The sequence below is a fragment of the Vicugna pacos genome, chromosome 13 (assembly GCF_048564905.1).
Source record: "Vicugna pacos chromosome 13, VicPac4, whole genome shotgun sequence".
In the NCBI taxonomy this organism is placed as follows: domain Eukaryota; kingdom Metazoa; phylum Chordata; class Mammalia; order Artiodactyla; family Camelidae; genus Vicugna; species Vicugna pacos.
This window is the reverse complement of record NC_132999.1, coordinates 15,281,786-15,305,492: the sequence shown is the minus strand read 5'-3', so window position 1 is coordinate 15,305,492 and position 23,707 is coordinate 15,281,786. Positions and strand designations below refer to the sequence as shown.

The 23,707-nt window shown below is 36.8% G+C and overlaps 1 protein-coding gene across 4 annotated transcripts in view; it reads left to right on the top strand.

The window, feature by feature from the left end:
• LRRC7 (leucine rich repeat containing 7) overlaps positions 1-23,707 on the top strand; it is a 426,756-nt gene that overhangs the window by 298,441 nt on the left and 104,608 nt on the right. For all 4 annotated transcript variants that reach the window (XM_031683476.2, XM_031683477.2, XM_072975751.1 and 1 more), the window contains exons 7-9: positions 8,174-8,248; positions 13,743-13,887; positions 19,383-19,455. In XM_031683476.2, coding sequence (XP_031539336.2) covers positions 8,174-8,248; positions 13,743-13,887; positions 19,383-19,455 — 293 coding nt within the window. The remainder of the gene's footprint in view (positions 1-8,173; positions 8,249-13,742; positions 13,888-19,382; positions 19,456-23,707) is intronic.

Genomic DNA, 23,707 nt, shown 5'->3' with positions numbered 1-23,707 from the left:
ACATTTTTTCTGTATCTTGAAAATATAGCTAGAACATTTTCTTTAATTAATTGGTCTTCAATATAAGTTTTCCATTTCTTCATTTAATATTGTTTTTTCTTCCCTGATTCGCTATTTATCCTTTATTGTCTGACTTCAGTAGCTAAGTACTAAGTCTAACTTGTATAGCTGTATTTTAGGGACCCTGGCCCCAAAATTAAGGTCACGATGACTTTCATAAGAGCAATTTTCAGTGACACATCAGAGGGGCTTAAAGGGTAAATGGGAGATAAGAAAGCAAAGGTAAATAATGGCCAAGCTTTTTCCAAAGTGTCTCTGTGAAGAAGAGCAAGCAAATGAAAAAGACTGTAGAGGCAACATTTTCGGGTCATTTTGGATACTAATTCAGTCATTCATGGGTGTCTTTCCCTTTCAACATCATATCATCTGTGGACTATTTCCTGTGTGCCATCAATATACTCATTTGAATATTTAAGTGAAATGTTACACTCACATATCTGTTAAAATACTCATAGCAGTTTATGGCTGAAAGTGTTTTAATTAATTATAAATTAATCTTGTTTTCTCAGCAATGCATTTTATTATTAATTATTGTTAAGGATGCCTATTTATTCATTCAATAATTTCTAAAATGTAAAAATATTTTTCGTACATGTTACCTAATTTGTAGTAATGAAGCCAAAACCAAAACTTTAAAGTTTAGGAACATAAAGGAGTGACATCTGAAATGAAAGTGAGAAATATGGAACTAATGTAAAGTGGAAATAGGCTCAGACCCTATGGAGCTGACCTTTTTATTTCCAAGGAAATTAACTGAAGAAGTTAAACAGTCTTAAGGCATGTAGGACAGAACAATTGGCAGAATGACAGGCTGGGTTGTCATCAAGAGCTGAACAATTCGATTTTGTGTATCGGAAAGAGTTTCAACAGTGTACCATGGAATTCATGAATAAAAGATTCTCCAGTTGTGAGAGCTATTGAGCTAGTAATAAGCCAAGTGTATTGTTAAATAAAAAAGTGAAGGAAAATGAGGGAAAGTTTTAAAAAGTGTAGTCATGCTTCTTTGGCAAGTTGCAAACTTCAACATTATCAGATAAACATGGTAAAAGCGAAAGAAATAATACTTTGAAGTATTGCTCTCAAAATTTAGAAAAAATATAATAATTGAAATGTCTCAGTGAAGTATCATAATTGTGTCACTTTGATTAGAGAATATAATTTTCTAAATTTGCCTTCGGTATTCGACATTTATCGATTTGAGAAACCACCTTCTCATGTATTTATCTGCATTTTGAAGCAGGGCCCATATTGTTGCCTTTCAGTTCTGCATAGTTTCCGGGATTAACAATTTTGTATTACAATATCTGCCAGATAATCTCATCAATCTTAAAACACTTTAAAATATAAAGTTCCCTTTTTAAACGTTAAAGTTCCCTAGTCAAATTTCGACAAAATTAGATAAAAGTGAGATACTATGTTTTTCAGTTAACACTTCTCTTAATCTCATTGGAAGAAAAAAATTTAATAGATGTGTGAATAAATATAATTAAACTCTATTCAAATTAGTGAGATAAAAGGAACACATACAGTCTGATCAGGAGAACCAACTAAAACTGTACATACGTGACAAGAGTTATTAGACTCCATCGCAGTCATGTAAAATGTATGTTCTATTAATGTTAAAACTGACAACCATTTTCTTAGCTCATTTCAACTAATCAAAGTAAGATCATGTCAAAGAGAATTCTAAAGTGGCTTCGGTAAGTGTAAATGTAAAGAAAAGACACTGAAATGATCTCTAATTTTTATCATTAAATTAATGCCTACAAAGTACAGGAAATCTAGAAAATATAGAAAAATGCAAAAGAAGAAAAAACTAATCATAATCCCACCACTGAGATTTTTAAAAATTAATATTTTGATACAGTTTCTCCTGATATTTTCTAATGTTTTTAAAATAAAAATAAATTTTTAAAAATTTTATATAAAAATATAAAAATTTTAAAGTAATGCATCAAATACCGAGTAACCAAAAATGAACAAATATTAATTATTTTTTGTATTTTAGATCTTTTTTTGGAAAGAAATAGAACAATGTAGATTAAGCAGAAGTTTTCTATGCTCTCTGTCCTAGTCCTATTCCAATCCCAGGTCAATTACTACTTTTAATTTGGTGTGCATGTATTCCAGATATTTCTATTTTTATTGTATGCGTACGTATTCATAAATATATAGCATTGTTTTTAATTTGCATAAGTCTAGTTGTGTTATATTAATTGTTTACACTTTTTCATTCAATATTGTTTGCAAGATCTATCTAAATACATAAAAATATAGATAATTCATTTTCATGTGCTTATCATACTATATCAACATATGATTTTATCATAATTTGGTTATCTCTTCCTTTACACTATTGTTTACTTAGATCGTGACCAACTTTTTAATATTATTAATTATTCTGCAATGACATTTGTCTGCAATAAAGGTTTTCTATATTTCAGATGATTCCAGTAAGACAGTTGCCCAAAAGCAAATACGAACGTTTCAAAACATGGAGATACATAAATTGAAAACATTTTCCTAAAAGATTACACTAATACATAATCCTTAAAGCAGTTTATGTGAGTGCCCAGCTCACCGAACCTTCACCAGCATTGAATATGCCAAGCCATTCTTGAGTTAATTCATTCATTTTTAATGGAAGCAATTAACTTTAGGAGTGAAATTAAGTGGTATAAAAAAAGGCAATTTATGTGTAAGGTTGGGTGTAAGCCATTTAGTTTAGCTCCAAGATCCACTTTAAAATTGACTATTGATCATGAGATGTCATTGCGTCATCTTCATGTTGTCTCAGCAAGGTTATGTATTGATCTGTTAAATATATCTTGTCTCTGCTTTTATTAGAAAGTTACTAAAATTTTTTCTGTGGCACATTTTATTATAGCATCCAGTAGTAAAAATATTATCTTTTTTTTTGTAAATCCAGCATATGCTTTACTTTCTCTATGAGGCATTTGTGATCACCAGCATTTTTCATTATTTCAGAATTTCCATTTTAAGCTGTAACATGATGTTATCTTTGGAACCATGAGACCTGAGTAACAATCCCAGCTGCGTTATGCAACTCTCATCAAACCATTCCCACTTTCCCCAGGAAATGATTATTAGATTCTTCTTCCATAAAGTAGAACTATTATTACCTTATCATGTTATTAAATAAATGAGAACTTTTTAAATAAAATCAGAATACAGATTAGCATCAGTTATCCCTTTCCAAGTATTCTTAGATGTCTAGGGTCCCCAGTAGAACCCAGTGTGAGAGATATTTTAGAGGTATAATTGGTCAGCTTTATTTGCCACTTTGTCTGACGCCACTAAGGGAGCAAATTATGCAGTCCACCAAAGGTTACCCAGATCCTTAGAGATTATGCAAGGCCTTATGTTCCCACAGCATCCTTCTCTGCCCACACACACCAAGACTGCATACTGCCCCAGGGTTGCAGCTTGAATTTTGTCGTTGCCTGGAACCACTTCAGAAATATTAAACTCCTAACCTCTGCTTTCTCATTCTAATTTTTATCCTTCTAGGTCTCTCTATCCCTCACTCCTACTACACTTCTCTCAACCTCATGGAAACCTTATTTCTTCTATTTTTTCCCAGATGCTCAATGCCTCACCTGGCCCTGGAAAAAGTTAAAACAATTATCATTGATAGAGGTTTTTTGATTGCCCTTAGTGTCCTCATTGATTCCCATCAAATGATTCCCGTACAAACCATCCTCGCCAAGTGCTCATTGAATACAAAATTCTTGCCCTGCCTCCTCAACAAATTATCTTCCTTCTTCATCAGAGAAATCTGAGACCTTCAGACATGCTCTCTCTCAACCTCCAGGCTTCCCATCGCCGTGCCCACCTATGACCACACCATTCCTACCACCTGCCCTTGAGTCAGTGAACAAGGTGTCTCAATTCTGTTTAAGGTGAGACCCTCTTTTTGTGCTCTCAAACCCATTTTCTTTATCACCTCTTGGAATTTACTTTATTAATTTTATACCATTTTATCTGTCTGTAATCTGTTCCTCTTTGCTAGGGTCTTCTGTCAGCTTTCTCTTTCCTCATCTCCCTCAGTTTCATCATAGCCCCTCAACTTCTTTCTTTTCCTCTCACCCAAACTTTACAAAGGCGACTCTATCTGCATTGTCCCCATTTAGTCGTCTCTTATTTATCTTCAACCCACTATAATATAGTTATCACATGAAATGGCTATCCCTAAGGTTGCCAGCATGTTACTATTTCCAAAGCTGAGTGCATATCATCTCTTACTTCACTGGACTTATTTCTCCAGAGTATGATACTCTTGTTCACTTCCTTATTCTTATTTTTTTTGTTGGATTTAGTAATCCCTTACTCTCCTGGACTCTGTGTCTTCTTGCCTTCTTCTGTAGTTTGCTCTTCTGTCACCAATCCTTTCGAGTCCAGCGCCCACAAGGGTCCTCCTGCCTGGTGTCATTTGAGTCAATAGAACAAGACAGAGTTTGTTTTAGAGGCAAAGGAAAGCATTACTCTTTGACCAACAAATGGAGAGGTGCAAGCTCACACTCTAGCGTACGTGGTCTCCCAGAAAGGCCATGGGCAGGGCTGTTTTACAGGGGTCTCAACAGCAGGGCAGGGGCAGAATTCTCGCTGGTGGGCACAGCTGTGCTGCTCAGGCTGCAGATCTCAGTGTGGGCACAGTGTCTCTGCACATGGCCCGCTGAGCCTAGGTGTTGGGCGCAGCCGTTTGGCACTGGAACTTTGTCTGAAGTGCTGGGGCGCAAGGCCTCTGCACGTAGTCCCCTGTGAGCAAGTGAGACTAGACTAAACACAAAGGAAAAAAATTTAGGCTTTATTTTATTACCCAGATTATGTTTTTTTCCCCAGGAATTATTAATGGATTTTGCTGGTGACACTTCCTGTTTTCAACTCACAAGTGTTTGTGTTCCACAGGGTTCCTTCCTCAATCAACTGCCCCTCTGATAGTCTTCACATTCCCCACAGGGAGCTCATCCATGTGGATTTCTCCTTTCACAAAATACCTAAGTTGTACATTCTTAGCTCAGACCTATTCCCTAAGTTTCAGATTTTAACAGCCAACTGATTTCTGGACTTCTCTACCTGTGTCTCCCAGGAACCTAGAGCTAATCATGATCACAGCTGAATTCAGCCTCTTTCATGTATGTGCTCCTACCTCCAGGTTCTGCATCACCATTGGTTGCATCACCACAAGCTGGGCAACTGGGGGACATGCATCTTCTAAATGTTTCCTGAATCCAACTTCTCTTTGTTCCTCATTATCTCGTTTATTACTAGTCCTAACAAGTTTTTCTGTTTTTTTTTCCTTTTCCTTTTTCCATCAGAATAGAAGAAGATAGGTAGATAGATAGATAGATAGACAGACAGACAGACAGACAGACATCAGTCTGCCAAAATCACTTCCTATTAGAAAACTTTGAGTGATACTCCTTGACACGTAAGATAAAGTCCTATCTCCCTAACTAAACGTGAGACCATCATAGACTCCACCCCCCTTTATTAGCCTCATTTTCTGTTACTTACTCAGTTTCAGTGTTAACTTTACTCAGTTAACACTCCAGTAGAGTGAACTGCCTGTGGTTCCCATTCATACATCATGCTGTTTCTCACCACTCAGCTTCTGGCCAAAATGTGCTTCCTCTCCTCTCCTCTCTTCTGACCCCCTCCTTCTCATCTCAGCTCCGTGAATCCTTGTCTGGTTTCCCTCAGTGCTAAAGCATAGAGGTCCCCCCTTTTTTTGTATTTTCATAATGTCATGTGTTTGCTCTTTATATGCTTGCCCCAGAAACAGACTGTGAGATTCTTGAGAGCAGAGACCATACCATGCATTATGACTCTAGTGCGGTGCTTAGAACTCAGAAGCTGTTTAATGAGCACTTGCTGAATGAAGGGATGACTAAATTACAAAAGGACTGTGTGTTCTCGTCCTTCTGTTTTTCATACAGTGTCACTGTGTGGCAGGGGCAGTAGCATTCCCCAAATGTTCCATGAATTTACTCCTACATTTCCCAGCCTTCCCTGAACTTAGGTCCAGGCCACAGAAACATTTCTAGCCAGTGGACTATAAGGAGAAGTGATAAGTGTCACTTTCAGCCCGAGATCTTTAAGAGCAGTGGCTAACTTTCCATATCCTCTGTTCTCTGCTTTGACTCTTGTGGAAGTCTTGAGATGTGGTAACACAAGATCATGGGGGCAGAAAACCACACTGGGCTTGTAGTGGGAGTGAGAAGTAATCCTGCTGTGTTAAGCCATTGAGATTTCAGGATTAAATTGTTACCACAACCCAATCTAGTTTCTCCTGAATAATGCTCACTGTCTCAAGTTCATACACTAATCTCCGTCTTTTTACAACATAAGGTTGTATTGAACTTACCAGGTATGCAACTCTTCCTCTTCTCCTGAAGTCTGCATGATGCCTAGGCTTAGAAAAACGGCCCCACAGGACTGATGTTTCCCAAGACAGAGGCAGAGTAGCTCATTGCCCATTCCCTATGATCTAAGTGACAGTGGGAATATTTTCCTACACAAAAATACCCCCCCCCCACTTACTCGGGCAGGATGCCATGTCCTGACTTTAGATTTTGATCCTTGTTATAAATGAAACTTCTCCCCAGAATAGTGCCTCGTTCTGCTGCAACTGCAGGCTGAAGATATCAGAGACTGTCTCCAAAGCAGTCCTGGAAGTCTCTGAGATGTATTGTACTGACCCACATTTATCAGTGTTCCTATAGTCACGTTGATACAGTTCCATTCTTTTCCACAAGTATTCTATCAAATACACTGGCTTTCCTAATTGGATCTCAAATTTTATTGAACTATGGTTGTATCTTATTTCAGTGATAATTCTTCCCATTGGAAAAGACAAAAAATATCTGACTTCAGGTGTGGCTGAATTCTAGGCTTATACAAGGTAACAGGATACATCTTTTAACTCAGACAGGCCCTTCCCCTTTCCTCAAGCCTGAAGCTCCCAGGGTTGTACCCTCCCAGTTTCAAATCCAGCAGGCAGAGCAAGTGTCTTTTTCCCAGAAGTCCCAGTCAAAGAACCATTCTTTCTTATCTGCTCTGAATGGATCCTTGAGCTTAACCCTGTGGCCAGGTGAATACAACGCACTAATTAGCTTAGGACTTTATCAGTTCCCTGGAGTGGTAAAGAGAAATCAACTTCAAGGGAAGCAGGTGGCCTTAGAGTAGGGAAGGGATCATTTCTGAAAAGAAATCGGGAAGAGGTCACCGTAAATCAAGAAATGATGCTGGCAGCAGTGGCAACCTCTGTCCTCTGTACATAGTCGGCTGCCCAGGAGATAGAATTTAGAAACAGCTTCTAGTTAAGGAATGAAGGTGTTTCATTATGCACTATATGTTTACACCTTGATCATATTCTCCCCTTTTTCTGAACTTCCTTACATTATTCTTTTCTTCCGTGCGTTGCCTTGTGTTTTAGTTATTTACATGCATTTGTCTCCCCAGTTAGACCATCAGCTACTTCAAGGCAGAAATTGGGTTTGAATAACTGTGGATCCTGCTTTGTGCCTTTCACAAAGTAGGCATTTGCACTATTCAACAAATAATTATTTGTTGAGTAAATGGAAAGATAAAATGCGTGGGTCTTATTCATACTTTTATCACATTATGTTAATGTAATGCCTGTGTGGGGCGGTGGTTCTCCATGTGTATGGTGCTAATACTGCACATGTTAAAACCCACTATTTGCCAAGTACCATGGCAAAGAACTGGGATATGAGGATACAGTGATTAAAAACCAAACCTTACTCTGCTCTTCGAAAGCTTATACTTTCATGAAGAAGACAGAATATAATAAATACTACAAAGGATAATTGTAGGGTATTAAGGGAGAGTAATAAATTTTAATTCTTATAATTGTTGTTCTGATTGTTTCCACATGAATTCTAGGTTGCCTACCTCAGGGACTACAGTTTTGCTGCAGGAGGTCTGTTAAACTTGGAATTTCTTAGAGGATTAACACTAGATTCCCAAATAAAAGTTCCAGATCCAAGAAATTACATTTTATATTGTGATAAGAAAAGACTAATTTAGTTTTCTTCTTCTCTCTCCTTTTTCCCTACCACTCTCCTAGCCTGAAGTTCTGGATCAAATACAAAATTTAAGGGAGTTGTGGATGGATAATAATGCGTTGCAAGTGCTCCCTGGGGTATGTAAGTTTTTATTACACCATGTTGTCCAGCATCCATGTTGTGTAATAATTGTAACTGATAATGATTAATCTTACATCTTAAATCTCAGTGTTTTCATTTCAAAGTTAAACATCTGTTAGGAGTTTTCAGTCATCAAGTGTTGTCAGTAATTTGTTTTTTCAATATTTCATATACCTTTTGAAAGTGTTATCGGTGTGTAAATTATATGAAAATGTATCTCTTTCTCTTAGGAGTGTATTTTTCACCTCTCCATATTTACTGTTTTTCAAAAGCAGAAAAATCTGTATTATGTGAAAATAAAGAAAATGCCCTATATAATATACCAAGTCTTAGTTTTGCAAAATCAGTCTTCTTATAGGTAACGAAATAATGCTTTCTGCTCGTGTGTTGTTAGAGCTGTTCCACAAAATAAGACTCTGCCAGTTCAGGTAATTTCCAATAGAACCTGTCTGAATTTTTGAAAAAGGCAAGGAGCATAAAGTGTTAAAAATAGAAAGTTAAACAAGAGTCAGATTTTTTTCTCAACTAACAGACAATCCAGTAATACCTTTTGAATAGTTTTCATGAGTCAACTCACTGAGTGTGACCATTTCTTCCTTTTCCATCTGGGAAAGAATGGCTTTCGATAAAACACTACCTCTTGCCTCTCATAACACATGCACTCAAATATAAGCATGTACACACACACACACACACACACACACACACACACACACACACACAACAACCACCAGGCTCCCAGCAGTGAAAGCCAACTCTAAACTCCTTGCATTGAGCTAAGTAGCCAGGGCGGCTGGATGTGTACTAATTCTGCAGCCAATGAGATTTAGACGTGTGTTCCCAAAGCCAACCTTAATTCTTGTTTGAACTGACATTAACAATTTCTTAAAATGATGGCAATAACAACAAAAACAGTAAGCTCATTCTCTTTTGAACAAGCATGAGACCACATAAAGTAGAAAATCTGGCAAAAGATTAGGGGGAAAAAAACACTTTCATCTCTTACCAAAAGAATACATTTCTACTATCATCACAGATGCAAAACAGAAAAGCGTGAACATTTTGTATTCATTGATTTATTCAAAAACCATTTACAAATAGACCTCTATGAACTAGGAACCATGATAATGTCAGGGCTACACAGGTAGTATATTCAATGGCCTTGAGCGTATTTGTCTGAGGGGCTCACATATAATGAGAGAGATAAATCTGGACTCCACTCCACATAGTAAAGCTAGATTTGTGCCATATTCAAGGTGTGTACTAATCCTGAGGCAACATAAGTAAGACACAGATCAAGTCCCTGTGCACAGTTGAGGAATCAGAATGTATGTCTAGCTGGAAAAATTTATACCTGCTTCTTCAATATATTTAGTTATTAAAAACCACATAGCATTTATCAGGGCTAGGCATTATCTGGGTTTTTTTTAATAAATGACTCACCGAATCCTCATAACAACCCTATGAAGTAGGGTTTATTACCATCTCCGTGTTATAGATGAGGAAGCTGAAACAGAATGAGTAACTGGCCCAAGATCACACAGCCAGTAAACGATGGAGCTGTAATTCAAACCTGCCCCAGAGGCTCTTGTTCACTACGATGCACCAAAATGCTGTTGCTAGAGAATCAATAAAACTTACAAATGAGAATTAGGCTCGTCTTACTTTTCACAATTGCTACTTTCCTGAAGTCCAACCTTGCAAATAAACTCAAACCTTGAATTCCTTAGTAAGTGTATTATTTAAATGAAAGGTAGTGATTAAACCTGTAAAACAAATAATGCTCTCTAATGTGTCTGTTTCAAAAGTGGATTTTTCTTATATCCTGCTAGCTTTAAGTTGCTTTCTTACCTTAGTTAGTACAGTTGAATTCTATGTTTTGTGATACTCCTGTGGGGAGTGCCCCACACCTCCCGGCCTTAAACAGGCATGACTTTCTGGATGTCCAGTGCTGGCAATAGCTATCACGCAATTACCGGGAAACGCTTGACTTTGAAAGGCCAGTCTTGAAATTGCAATCTTCAGCCCCTGTCTATCAGTTTCACAGAATGATTCATCCTAAATATTTAGTGTCATAAGACACAGGGAAAAAAAGAGTTCATTTTATAATTAGTTCATGTATCATACTTTTTAAATCCTTTTGGAAGCCTGGGCTATCATTTTTCCACTGTGGTTTTCATAAATCAGTGAAGCAAGTAGATAATGATCAAAAATTAGTCTGCTACATAGCTCTGTCTTGCAACCATCTCTCTAAGATCAATCCATCAAAATATGACTAAACAACACAATCTTTGATATTGCTTGTGATGGCTTCCACTTTTTTGTTTGTTGTCCACCGCCCATCTGTAGACTCCTTTATGTCCAAAGGGATGTTGGAGCAATATTCAATATCCTCAAGAACTCTGAGGCTCTGGGCCTCAAATGCCTTTATCGCTCCAGACTACTACTGCCTTTATAAGGTGTTTGAAAGTGAGGGTTTAGAAAGACTCAAAAATAAACCCCAAAGTGTTATTTTGCTTCCAAAAAAAGATGTTTAGAAACTTCACACCGAAATATTGAGTTGTGCTAGAAATAGCAACTCAGGAAGCTTCGAAGAGAAAAGAAATTTTTTCACGATAAAGGAACAAAAAAAAAAAAAAAGAAAGAAAGAAATATACACACCCATACACACATAAACACATACATCTTTATTGCTGGGCTCCCCAGAAGAGACGAATGAGTAAGATAAGATAATAGTTCCTTGGAGCAGAGAGCTATAAGTAAAGTGACAGCATGTGGCACCTACTGTAAGGGGCTCACACCCTCTGCTTGCAGGGGCATCTGAAGGAGCAGGACTATGGACATGTGCTGGGTCATTAGGGATTTAGAGTTCAGGGAGTGTCAATATGATCAATAGGCTTTGTAGTCTGTAATCTGATAAAAGGAGTTTGAATTTTAGCTCCACTGCTGTTGATGGGGTAACCCTGGAGTGTTACCTGTAGTAGATCCTGTCATCCATCATCCTCTTGAAATGAAGAACTTACTGTCTTCCTCCCGCCCCTGGGAATGCTGCCTGCAGCTCCCCACCCTCTTCAGGAATTGTGCCTTGGTAGAAGAGAACTTTCTCACGCAGGGTTACACCCGTATTCCAGGAGACCTCCAGCCAGGGGTCAGTCTGTGCAGGAGTACGAAAGCCCTTACCCCCTGCTCGGGACTACTGAGGGCAGCCCCACCGTCAGCACTACTACACTGAGGAAATCCTCAGACTTCATCTCAGCCCTGCTGCTTCATCTGCCCAGCCCTGCCTCCTTCCTTCCCTCTTTCTTTCCACTGATACTAATCCCAAGAATCTCTCATAAACATCTCTTTGTCTCCACTTTGCAGGGAACCCAACGTGTACAGGCATCACTTAGCCTCTAAACTTTAGCGTGTGTCCAGGTGCGTACTCTGATTCAGGAGGCCTGGAGTGGGTCTGAGATTCTGCATTCCTGACAAGCTCCCAGCTTGTGCCAATGCTGCTGGTCTATAAAACACGTTTTGAGTAGCAAGAGTACAAAGTATTAAATCAAGTACTATATATAAAGTACTTAGCACAGCGCCAAGTGTGTGCCTGCATGTGTAATGAACTTATTTCTTATTTACTTTTTATACTCTGTCCAATATGCAGAGACAATGTAGTAAAGTGTACACAGTACACCAACAAACAGATGAACCACTGAGCACAGATAGGTGTGGACATTTATTTGCAAAACGTGCCCTTAAAGAAAAGGAAGATAAAGAATTTCATCGTGCTCTAACTCCTGTGTTCAAGTCCCAGCTAAAGGATCACTAGTCACTCTCTGCCCAGTGTGTGACTTGATTCCTCCCCGTCCTCAGCAATCAGTTACTAATCCAGTTGTGCCGCTTCTGAATTTTTCTGGAACCCGTCCCTTCTTCATCCTCACTTCTGCTGCCTTCACTCAGGTCCCTTTCATCTCCTCAGCCAAACTGCATCCAGATCCTTCTAATCCTTCCATACCTATTCTAACTCTAGTCATGGATCTTCCCTGCACATTTCCCCAAAGTTATAAGACATAAATCTGATTATGTCATTCACTATCTTAAAAGCCTTGAATAGCTTTCCTTGCCTGTAAGATAGAGTTCACATAATCCTCACATAACATGTAAGACCTCTTAACAGTTGGCTTCTTAGAGTCCTGACTTCACCGTATTCAATGACTTTGAATTTGCTGCTCTTTCTCAAATACACCATGTTTTTTCACACTTCTCGGTGAAGGTGTGTGCTATTCTCTCTTCCATGTACAGGTTCTTTCTTGATAAACAGTGTCTTCTAGGAAATTTGCAGCCCCGTGCTTCTATGGCATTCTCTATGTGCTTTTTAATTGCTCATATCATGGGGTATTATGACTATTTGTTCATTTGACATTTTCCTTCACTGCTATGAGCTCCTTAAAGGTAAAGACTTTGTATCATGAGAAGTCTCTCCCCATATTAGCTGACTTACTCTTGATTGTTCTTCAGTATATAACACAAGCCCCGGCAGATAGCACATCCTCAAAAGGAACTGTTGCATGAACAAAATATTGATTCTGCTTAGTAGAATAAAATCAGAATCATGGTTTGAAACCTTTCTTACACATTTGAAATTGCAAGAATCAGCATGTCAGCATGTGTTGTTTTGGTGGCAACTTTATTTATATCTATTTAATTCAATTCAGTGGCAACTTTGAGTGTGTTATCTTTATCTCTATATTGAGATGTAATTCACAAATCATAAAATTCACCCATTTAAAATATATAGTTCAGTGGTTTTTAGAATACTCAACACAGTTGTACAGCCATCACCACAATGTAATTTTAGAACATTTCTGTTAGGACTGAAAGAAACCCTGAAGCCACTAGCAGTCACTCCTTCCCCTCATCATCCCCCCAGCCTCTAGCAGCCCTAATCTGCTTTCTGCCTCCACAGATTTACCAATACCGGACATTTCATGTAAATGGAATCGTACAATAGATGGTCTTTTGTGGCATCTTTCACTGCATATGTTTTCAAGGTCCATCCATTTTGTAACCTGTATCAGTACTTTGTTGCTTTTTATTGCTAAGTAACATTCCAGCTTATGGATATACCACATTCTGTGTATCCATTCAATTGATGGACACTTGGGTTTCCACTTTTTGACCATTGTGAATAATACTGCTTTGAACATGTGTGTTTTTGTGCAGATGTATGTTTCATTCTTGAGTATGTACCTAGGGATTGCTGGGTCATATGGAAACTCTATATTTAACATTTTAAGAAATGACCAAACTGTCTTCCAAAGTGGCTGCGTAATTTTACATCCCCCTACTAGAAATGTATGAGAGTTACAGTTTCTCCACATTCTCGCCAACCCTTGTTGTTATTGCATTTGCTTTTAAAATTAATTTTACAGCATTGTCATTTTTACAGCTTTAAAATATCTTGTGAAAGTTTCTCAACTAACCCTGAGTTTATGCAATGTCATCAAGTCTATAGGGAAGTTAAAGTTGTTGGTATACCTGGATATGTCAAAAAACAGAATAGAAACGGTTGACATGGACATTTCTGGATGTGAAGCCCTGGAGGACCTCTTACTATCATCCAATATGTTGCAACAGTTGCCTGACTCTATAGGTGAGAACATAATATTCTGTCATGAATGTTTATGTCAAATATACCATTTTCTGTTTTTGGCAATATAGTTTTTCTGCAGATGTGGGGAGTATACTGTGAGCCTGATATTAATAAATTAACAAGATCATTATTCAAGATGGTAAAATATTTTACCAACATCTTGAAATGGTAACTCTAATAACTCTAGTTGTCAAATTCAAGAAGCCTGACCTTTTAAAATGATCCTACCAAATTGATATCTTTTAAAAAACTGTAGATCTTCTAAGTTGTAAAATATCATTGTAAGGAGTATATATCTTAGATTTAGAGTAATTTGATAACCATGTATGCTTTCTTACATTATTATAGAATTGTAGTAGCTTCTATCCACAGAACATTGCTGTATTCTATCCTTAATAATATTGTTAACATGACTATCATCTAGGAATAACATAATAAATATAATATATCTTCATAGTTCTATTATTTAAAAGTGATATCTTTTACATGATGTTAAGGTATATGAGGGCAGATATTTTGTCTGTTAGTATGTACTAACCACTCGATCCATTTTTATCATAAATTTTTGCATGAGTAAAATAGTGAAAGATTCTAATTGAAATAATGAGTAAACTTTTTTGTATAGATATCCTACTATTATTATTTATGACATAACTCAGCCTGGAGAGTAATTATCAAAGTACTTAACTTTGGAATATCGTTTTTCACACTCTTTGAATTAGGTGTGTCATATGTTCTGGAACTTATTGATGCTTCTGAAAATTAAGTCACAACCTAGGTAGTCTGACTTAAGGGAAGCTAGAAGACAAGTCAGTCTCCCAAATTTTTCTTCAGTATCTTATTGTTTTCATTTTCGCTACTCTTTCAGGCTAATAGAGAATGCTAGTTTTAACAAAGTCGGTTAGCTTTTCTTTCTTTGTAGATTTGGTGACTTTTTTGTTTATATAGTTACGTATTTTTATAACAGTGCTTCTCCAACTTACACCGTCATTAAGACTAATCTGAGAGCTTTATTAAACATGTCCCCATTTCCAGGCTCGCTCTGTGAAAATTCTCATTTAATAAGTATGTATTAGGCCCTCTGTTCTATATTTTTATTAAACATCCTAGATGAAACTTATGATGAGATAAGCTTAGGAAAAACTATTTTATGTTGTAGAAGGTAAGGAAACATAATGGTTTGAAAAAGCACCCGTCTGGTCCAGATGGTAATCCTGTGGTCAAAATGCACACCTTACTCTTCTACTCAATCACCACTCCATACCACTTCAAAGGCATACTGAGAATAGAGAAATGACTTATATTAGAACATATTCTTATTCATTACTGCCTCCTAGGTACAAAGAACCAGGCCAGGTATGTGGTAAGTCCTCCTTAAGTATTTAGTAAATGACATAATAAATGCCCCGCTTACAAAGAATAAACATATACCTGGGCCGGAGATATAATGCAAACACAGTGATGACCCCAGGTCTGGTGGCCTCCAGACCACAAACAGCAGCGACAGCCATAAATTCCGTTCCTGCAGTGGGTAAAAAGGGCCTTAAGCATACCAGGGGAATATAAACTTACAGACAGTGTGGCAGGGAACCTTTTCTTGCAAAAAGACACCGAAGAAAACCTGCAACTAACGTGTAGAGCTAGGGTGGAAGGAGAGAACAGATACAGATTCTCTGCTGAAAATTACAGCAAGTCACAAGCTGGTTTGGACTAGATCTACAATATTCACATCAAATGACAGCACCGTGCTGCCAGTATAAGACCTGGTTCTAAACTCCAGACACTTGAGGGTCAGGTGGAGGTAACCATGAAAGTGACAGACAAGGAGAGGAGAGCACAGGGAAGGAGGAAGTATTCACCTTCACTAATGAGCATGCAAACAAAAATTTTAAAGGAAAACGAATGTCACAACAACCAAAAACACAAGTAATAGGAAAGTCTACCCCAAGGGAAACCAAAGTTATCAAGCAACGTAAAAAATGATTTTAAGTATGTGCCTATTCTCAAACAAATAAAAGGAACAATAACATTCGTAAAAACAATAAGAACTTATAAAACAAAAGCAGGAGCTATGACTAAGAACAGGTGGTTATAAAAAAAAGAACCAGTTAGAAATTCTGGAAATGAAAATGTCACATAGTGAAATAAAAGATGATTTAAACAATTTGTTTCAAATCTCTACCATGAAGAAAGCAGACAAGGAAATTAGCCTTCTGGTCTGGGAAGACAGCATGTAGAGGTGATAGAAAATATCAGATTAGATACTTGGCTGGCATAGAGCAGACTAGCACAGGCAGGTGGTATTATATTTCACACCTTCACTTAGACTCTGAGTGGTTCTCAAATCAAGAAAGCAACTTTGTTAGTGACTTACTCCTCGAACTATCTCTGGACCCTACTGACCTTTTAGGGAAACCACATCTGCAGAGTACCTCATTTTACATGTAGAATGGTTGACTTTCCTCTAGGAATTTCCTTCTTGGTCAAGAGAAATACCAGGGATGAGGGACTGTCAACTCTGTTCTAAGGCTCTGAAATAATTTACTGATTCTGATTGGATGGGAAATTGCACCTTGCCTTCTTTATTTGAGCATGGGTTGTCTATTGGACTACCAACACCTAAAAGAACACAAGACAAGAAATGTCATAGTGTTCATAAAGGAAAATAGCAACTTTTAAAATCTTTACTTGCTTTACACCTATTTTAGTTCTGCAGCTGAGGGGTATTTGAGTGGAGTGATACAGTCAACAACAAACCCTGTATGCTGAGTCCCTTTCCTGTGCTGGTTCCAGGGCAAGTGAAGGGGGCTCTTTTATTTTTCAAGATAGAGCTTTAATTTAACGGTCAGTTTCTTTGGGTAGCAGAGGAACTCAATAAAGGGGAATACATATATATTTTTTACTTTCCAAAACAGTTTATCTTATTCATTAGTGGTTAAAAATGCGTATTTTGTAGTCGAGTACCTGAGTTCACATTCTAGCTTTTCTACCTGACTAGCTGTGCCTTAGTTTCACCATTTTTTAAGTAACAGTACCTGCATCATGGGATTATTTTGAGAAATAAATGAAGTAACATATGTAAAATTGCTTAGAACAATACCTGGCACATAGGAAGTATTCAATCAATGTTAGTATAGTATGTAACTGTTAGTATAATCTTAGATTTGATGAGTGCACAACTACTTGGCTTTCAAAATTCTATTATATATGTGTAAATGCCATGTAAATATTATCTATTTCAATAACAAGTTGTATTAATATTGGTGCTTACTACATTTCTGCTTATTATATATTTATATGTAAGTAGCTAAAATCATAGTAAGGACCTCCTTTTCCTTTCTCTTCAGTACTTCTTAGTTGGGAACATAGGATAAAGAAGTGGAGAACTGAGGAAGGAACAGGATAAAATACCCTTGGTTTTTGTAGGGCAGAAGAGTCCAGGCAGATGTGATGGAAATGCAGTAAAGGAGTTATCTGCCAGAGGAGGCCGTGAGCAGCAAAGCTGAGGCCGAGGGCCGCTTTCCACTCCAAGGACCATCAGATTCCTGCAGAAGTGCCGGAATCTGTCCAAAGAGCGTGCCTTTGGATGGACTATGTGGGTGGCAAAGTAGCCACCTCACGCACGAGTGAGGTCTCCTGAAGTCCACAGACGTGGAACAAAGAAGGGGGAACCTAACTCGTTTCAGCCTTTAAAGCTGTAGAGGCCTCTACTCCATTCTTCAGAAAAATCTGTTGCATCAGCCTTTGGACCTTATTCCCTAACCCGTCCCAGGGTTTTCTCATTACCACTGCAGACCTGAGGGCTGATTCACTGAAAGATTGCTTTGCAGCCTGGCTTCATGAAGTTTGCACAGCCGTCTGTAACCCAGCCCCAAACTTCTCATGACCTAATCAAGTGATGTTGAGACTGTCCACCCTCCTCTGGCTCCCCTGGTGAGCAGGGGCAGTAGTTTGACCAAGACTGCCAACTCATAAAGAATTTAGCTGTAATTCATAGTCCTCTGTTTTCTTTGCACAATTGATGAACAAGCTCAGGAGTTCTTTTATATTTCTAGGATCGATATTTTTTTATACACACACTGTAGAGAAGCTAAAGTGAGTCAGTCATCCTTTGAACACAGATGAATATGGCAGCGGGTGTTCAAATTTCAGAGATAAATTACCCCAGTGAGAATTGTCCTATTTCCCAGGTGCTACTGTTTTCAGCCACGTATCCTAGGGGCACAAGATGATATATTGAGCTCCAAATATTGCAGGTATTTTCTCACAGCAGTCTGATAGTGATAACATTTCTCGCCACTAAAGATTCTGAGTGCTTCTGCAGAATATGTAACTGAGCATAATGAACCTTAAATTGTAGCAACAGCTGTATTTTAGATTTTTTGTCACTTGCGTTTTTCCTTTAAGGAATGCTCAAAATGCTTGAGAGGGGATAAGCATGACTTGTAGCGATGCTTTTCAAAGCATGTTCACAGAACACCACTGTACAGGATTCTCTGTGTGCACACACGAATTTCACGATGACCGTGGAGAGCCACCCTGCTACATTAGTATATTAAAAATTTCTCAAAAGACTTCATTAAAGAAATCTGGTTGATTTTTTTTTAGCATCTCCCAAACACATTTGACCATGGAGCCTACTATGTCTATCAGAATAAGTTTTTCATGAAACAAGTCATCTATAGCATATATCCATAGTTCACTGTAAAACAGAAGTTAGTCACTGTTAATGCTTTGCTCTTGGATTGTGGCTGTTGAAGCCACGTTGATACTGTGGGTTATGTGGTGGCTGGGTAAAGGAAACTGTTCTTCAGCTACTCCGTGGTTGTTGCTCATTAGGGGGAGTACATCAAGCATTGAGGAATTAGAGGGCATAAGTCAGACACTGAAATATAAATAGCTGGAACTTCAATTCTTGGCCAATTCTACTTGGTGTATCAAAAAATCGTAAGTTTTTGTGTACTGCTGATCCAAGTCAAGAATTTATGATAACAAGAAAGAATATGAGGTCATATATTGTAATTTTCCAAGTCCATAATGAGAACCACTACACTGCAGTATTTCAGTACTCATTCATTATTATTAGGCTTAATTCAGATTTGTTTTCAATTTGTATCACAACAGGAATGTTAGTTGTTAGTGCTTACGAGTTAATTAAATATTAAATCACAGCTGGCTTAAAAATTTTCATCTGGTCCATTGGCTGCATAATAGAAAAGAAAAATGTGGTAGTGATACCACCAACTCAGGATTCTGGGGAGCCTTATGTTTTGTTTACCTGTCTCCATCAATATACTTCAACTCCCACTGATGTAAGTAGATGTTTTGCAACTGGAAAGTCAAAATTAGACACATATTTATCAGTTTGTAGGTTGATATAAGCAGAGTACATCCAAACAGCATGACAAACATTCATCACAAGTAATTCCTTTAATTATTGTATTCTCTTTCAGAAATCTGTTCTCATGTATTAATAATCTTCTCCTCTGTTTTAGGATTGTTGAAAAAACTAACTACTCTAAAAGTAGATGACAATCAACTTACAATGCTACCCAACACAATTGGAAGGTAAGTGCCGAAGTTTCATGCCAGTCAGCCTCTCTGAGGCCAGAAACAAAAGAATATACTGAGTTTTCTACTTCAACACATTTTCTACTAGAGATACCAATAATCTTGTTCATGTGTAAACTCATTTTAGACCATATTTTATTTAGTTATATATTTCTATATAATGTAGCTTAATTTAGTTTTATATCTGAACATTACATTGACACCCCACTATATAATATTATGAGAAATACTTAATTAACCATGACTCTTTCATAAGCAAAGTGATTACCCAAGATCTTCAATTATACCATTGCCTGTAATTTATCAGAAACCATTAATGTGATGTTTTTGACGGAGTAGCAGCTCAAAATTCACTTGAATATGTCTTACAAAATCAGTTTTAGAAAGATCTGTATTATGTATATGTTACCATTACACTATTAGTAATATTTGATATTTATAGAAGCTTAACATTATTTTAGAAGCTAAGGAGATAAGCATCTGTTTTAATTTGCATTTTTGAAACTTTCAAGATGAAAAGTCAGCATTGCCTTCTAAGGAAAAAATTTATTTTATTTTAGAGCAATATACTTCTAATTTTATGTTGCCATTAACATTTGATTCACAGTTCTTTAAGAAATGTATATAATTATTAGTGACAGGCAGAGATGCTTTTGTTTACAGCTTGTATAAAATGAGAAATCAGTAAGCTGTCTTCATTCTAAAATTATGTGGGGTCTTTTATAGGAATTTTGTCCCATATCTCCTGTGAAAAATTATATAAATCCTTAATTTAACAGATTTGGGTATACTTGGGGTAGCGGTTGGTGAAGTCTGGGTTTTTTTTTAAAAAAACAGATTTATTATGTATAATTGATATCCAATAAACTCACATATTTAAAGTCTACAATCTGATGTTTTGACATTCATAGAAAGCCACGAAACCACAGTCAAGATGGTGAGCATATCCCTTAAGATTTTCTTATGCCCTTTACTATCTCCCCGCCTCGCCCCAATTTGGCAAGTGATCACAAATGGGAAACTCCACTTTCAAGAATGAAACAGTTTGACTAAATTCAAATTCTAATGTTCAGACTTTGTGAAGTAGTGAGTCTCAACCATTTTTAATATTTTAATGTCTACACCATGCAGTATGTTTTCTCTTCAATTACTTCCATTTTCTTCAATACAAAGTAGAGAGAAATTTATTTTCTTTTGGGTGCACATAAGTAACCATCTGTATCAGTCTGATGCTTTTTAAAAATTCTTCTTATCTAATTATATTCTTAGGCAGTAATTTTTCTTTTTCAGGTCAAAACTCAGGGGAAACTGAATTCAACTTTTTTTATCCCTACTATGGCCATAATTGATACTTTCACTCTCATGTTTACATTTCTTACATAAACTCACGTAAACTAATTACCCTAGCTCTGTGAAGACAAAGAGGTTTGATAACCTAAAAACAGACAAAGAAAAGTTACTTCTTTAGTATACGAGTAAATCTGGATGCTGTTATTTACATATTTAGTTTTCTTTTCATTTTAATTTTTAAAGGTTAATAATTATTTTCCCTTAAAAGATTCATCAATGATAAATGTACCTATTCAATCCAAAAGTTGATTACTAGTGTAGAGGGATCAAAGTTAAGAATCTTACAGTAAAATATATTTTTAGTTACTTTTAAGTACCATCGTCTTCCTTTGATTTACTGTTTCAGGGGAAATAAAAGGGAAGTGTTAAAGACATGGGCTGCATTACTCTATTTTGTTACAATTAAAAAAGCAGGATTTTAAAAAGCAGTAGAGAGTACAGGGGAAATCTCTGTACCTTCTGCTCAATTTTGCTGTGAACCTAAAACTGCTATAAAATCTTAAAAAAAAAAAAAAGAAGAAGAAGAAGAAGAAGAATGAAGGACAAACCGTGGTTATTCAGACTTGTGTATTTGGCAGACATTTTGTCAGAAATGAACAAAGTGGGCCTGTCACTTCCAGGAAAACAACTGACAGTATTTTTTGCCAACAAGGAAATTTGAGCTGTCAAGCAAAAATTAGACTTTTGGAAAATTTGTATCTGCCATTGTGAGTTTGACAGCTTCTGATATTTAGAGGCTTTTCTGATAAGACTAATGTGATACCACTGATGTGGTAATGAATGTGATTTGTTGATACTGTACTGTGAAATGTGCCAGCATTTGGAAAATCTGTTTAACTCAGTGAAGCAACATTTCCCAAATGACCGATTCATGAGCTACCAAATCAGACATGAATAATAGACCTATTTAAAGTAAAATAGACTAGGTGATTTTAATGTATTGGTATGAAGAGTAAGAAAAGTGCATTGATATATTTCAGATTTCACACTGCAATTACTCTACCCCCCCTAAAAAACTGCCACCTGATATGAGTTTCCGACTACATATCTGTGTGAGGTTGGATTTTTTGACATAACTTAATCAAAGCAACATACTACAGCAGACTGAATCCATAAACAGTTATGAGAATCCAATTACCTATTAAGCTCTTCTCACTAAATATTTTTGTTTTGGAAAATATACTCTGCATAAAATATGTTACCTACATTAACATGTCATGGGTTTATTACTGTTATTTAAGAGTGAATAATAATTAATTATTTTTTAATTCCTGTTTTAATTTATAATATGAGAGGTACCAAGATATAAACGATATAAACAATTGTACTTTAGGGTTACCAGTGATTTTTAAGAGTATAGAGGTGTCCTAAAATGAGAAAGTTTCAAAATGTCCTTTCTCTATCGCATCATAGTTTGGATAGTAAAATTATGACAGCCATTGTCAAACTTAACGTTCTCACTTCAAGGTAGAACCTACAGCAAAAAATATACTAAATCTCTAAAATGTGTAGTATACCTTAATAAGCAATCTGTATGAAGTAAAATATATATATACAGGCTTTGCTTTCCTTAAGGAATTAAGAATTGATAGATCAGAGGTTTAGTTCAAAGGCTAGAGATGAAATTTGATTAAAATCCTATTTAATGGCACCCTAAATCACACACAGAAAGTGTTTTGTAAATAGTGGAATAGTCTCTGTGTGTTTTATTATGGGACATTCTATCTAGAACTCTGTGCACCAGAATGTTAAGATGAGCTGCAGTGACAAAAATACTCTCATTCTGCACATAGAATGTTTCAGTAGGTTAGACTTTTCTTTTGTAATTTTTAATAGCCCAACCAGTAAAATGGCTGGTAAACTTAGTAGCCTAACCAGTAAAATTGCTGGTAATTTTTTAATAGCCCAACCAGTAAAATTGTGGGAAGAATTCATTTTTCAACATCCTGCACAAGTGAAATAGATTCCATGACATTCGTGCCAAATGACTTGTAAAATTGATTATTTTTATTGTTGAACCTTAATTTGTGCCTAGGACTTCCAGCTACTCTAAGAATTGAATGTGCCATGAAAATAATAATAAACAACATTTTGTGTGTGTGCTCACATTGTGCCAGATACCATGTTTACTGCTTTACATGCAATCTTATTTAAAAGCCCCATTAACACTATTCGATGTGTATTATTATCTCCCCATCAACAGATGCAGAAACAGAGGCTGAGAGAAGTTAGCAGATTTCAAAGCTAAGCTGTGAATTTATCTATGATGCTTCTTAATATATGTGATAGTTGAGTCACACATTTTGTAATAGTTGGTCATTTTAGGGCCCTATTGCTCTAAAGGCAAAGAATCTTCCATAGGAAGAGAAAGCACATGCTAAGCCTTCTCTCTTTTAGCTTCGTAGTTTTGCAGAAAAGCAATAAAAACTCAAAAACCTGAATTGTTATTTTTAAAAGTCATTCTATAATAGAATGTGGTCATGAGAAAGGTTGCTGCCTAGAATCAGAAAATCTAAGCAACTATGCAAAGCTGGGTAAATGCCTTCTTCCCGGTGGGCCTCCCACTCCTGACAGGTGGTTGTGCTGAGCACTGGCTTTGGTGTCAAACAGCATGGCTGTGAGCCCTGGCCATGCCACTTAGCGTGTGAACTTGGACAAATTATTTAAACTCTTTGTGGCTTAGCTTCCTCATTTATAATTTCCACCTATGTCTAAACTTCTAATTCTTCGATCCAGATGGTTGGTTTATATGATGTCAATACCTTAGATAGTAAGTTTCAGTAGTCTACTTACTAGATGGCCATAATAACAAGGAAATTAAGTGAACTTTGTTCTAGGTACCTGAATGCTAAAAGCTATGCTTCCCTCTGTTCCCTAAGCATGGAAGGATACACAAGAA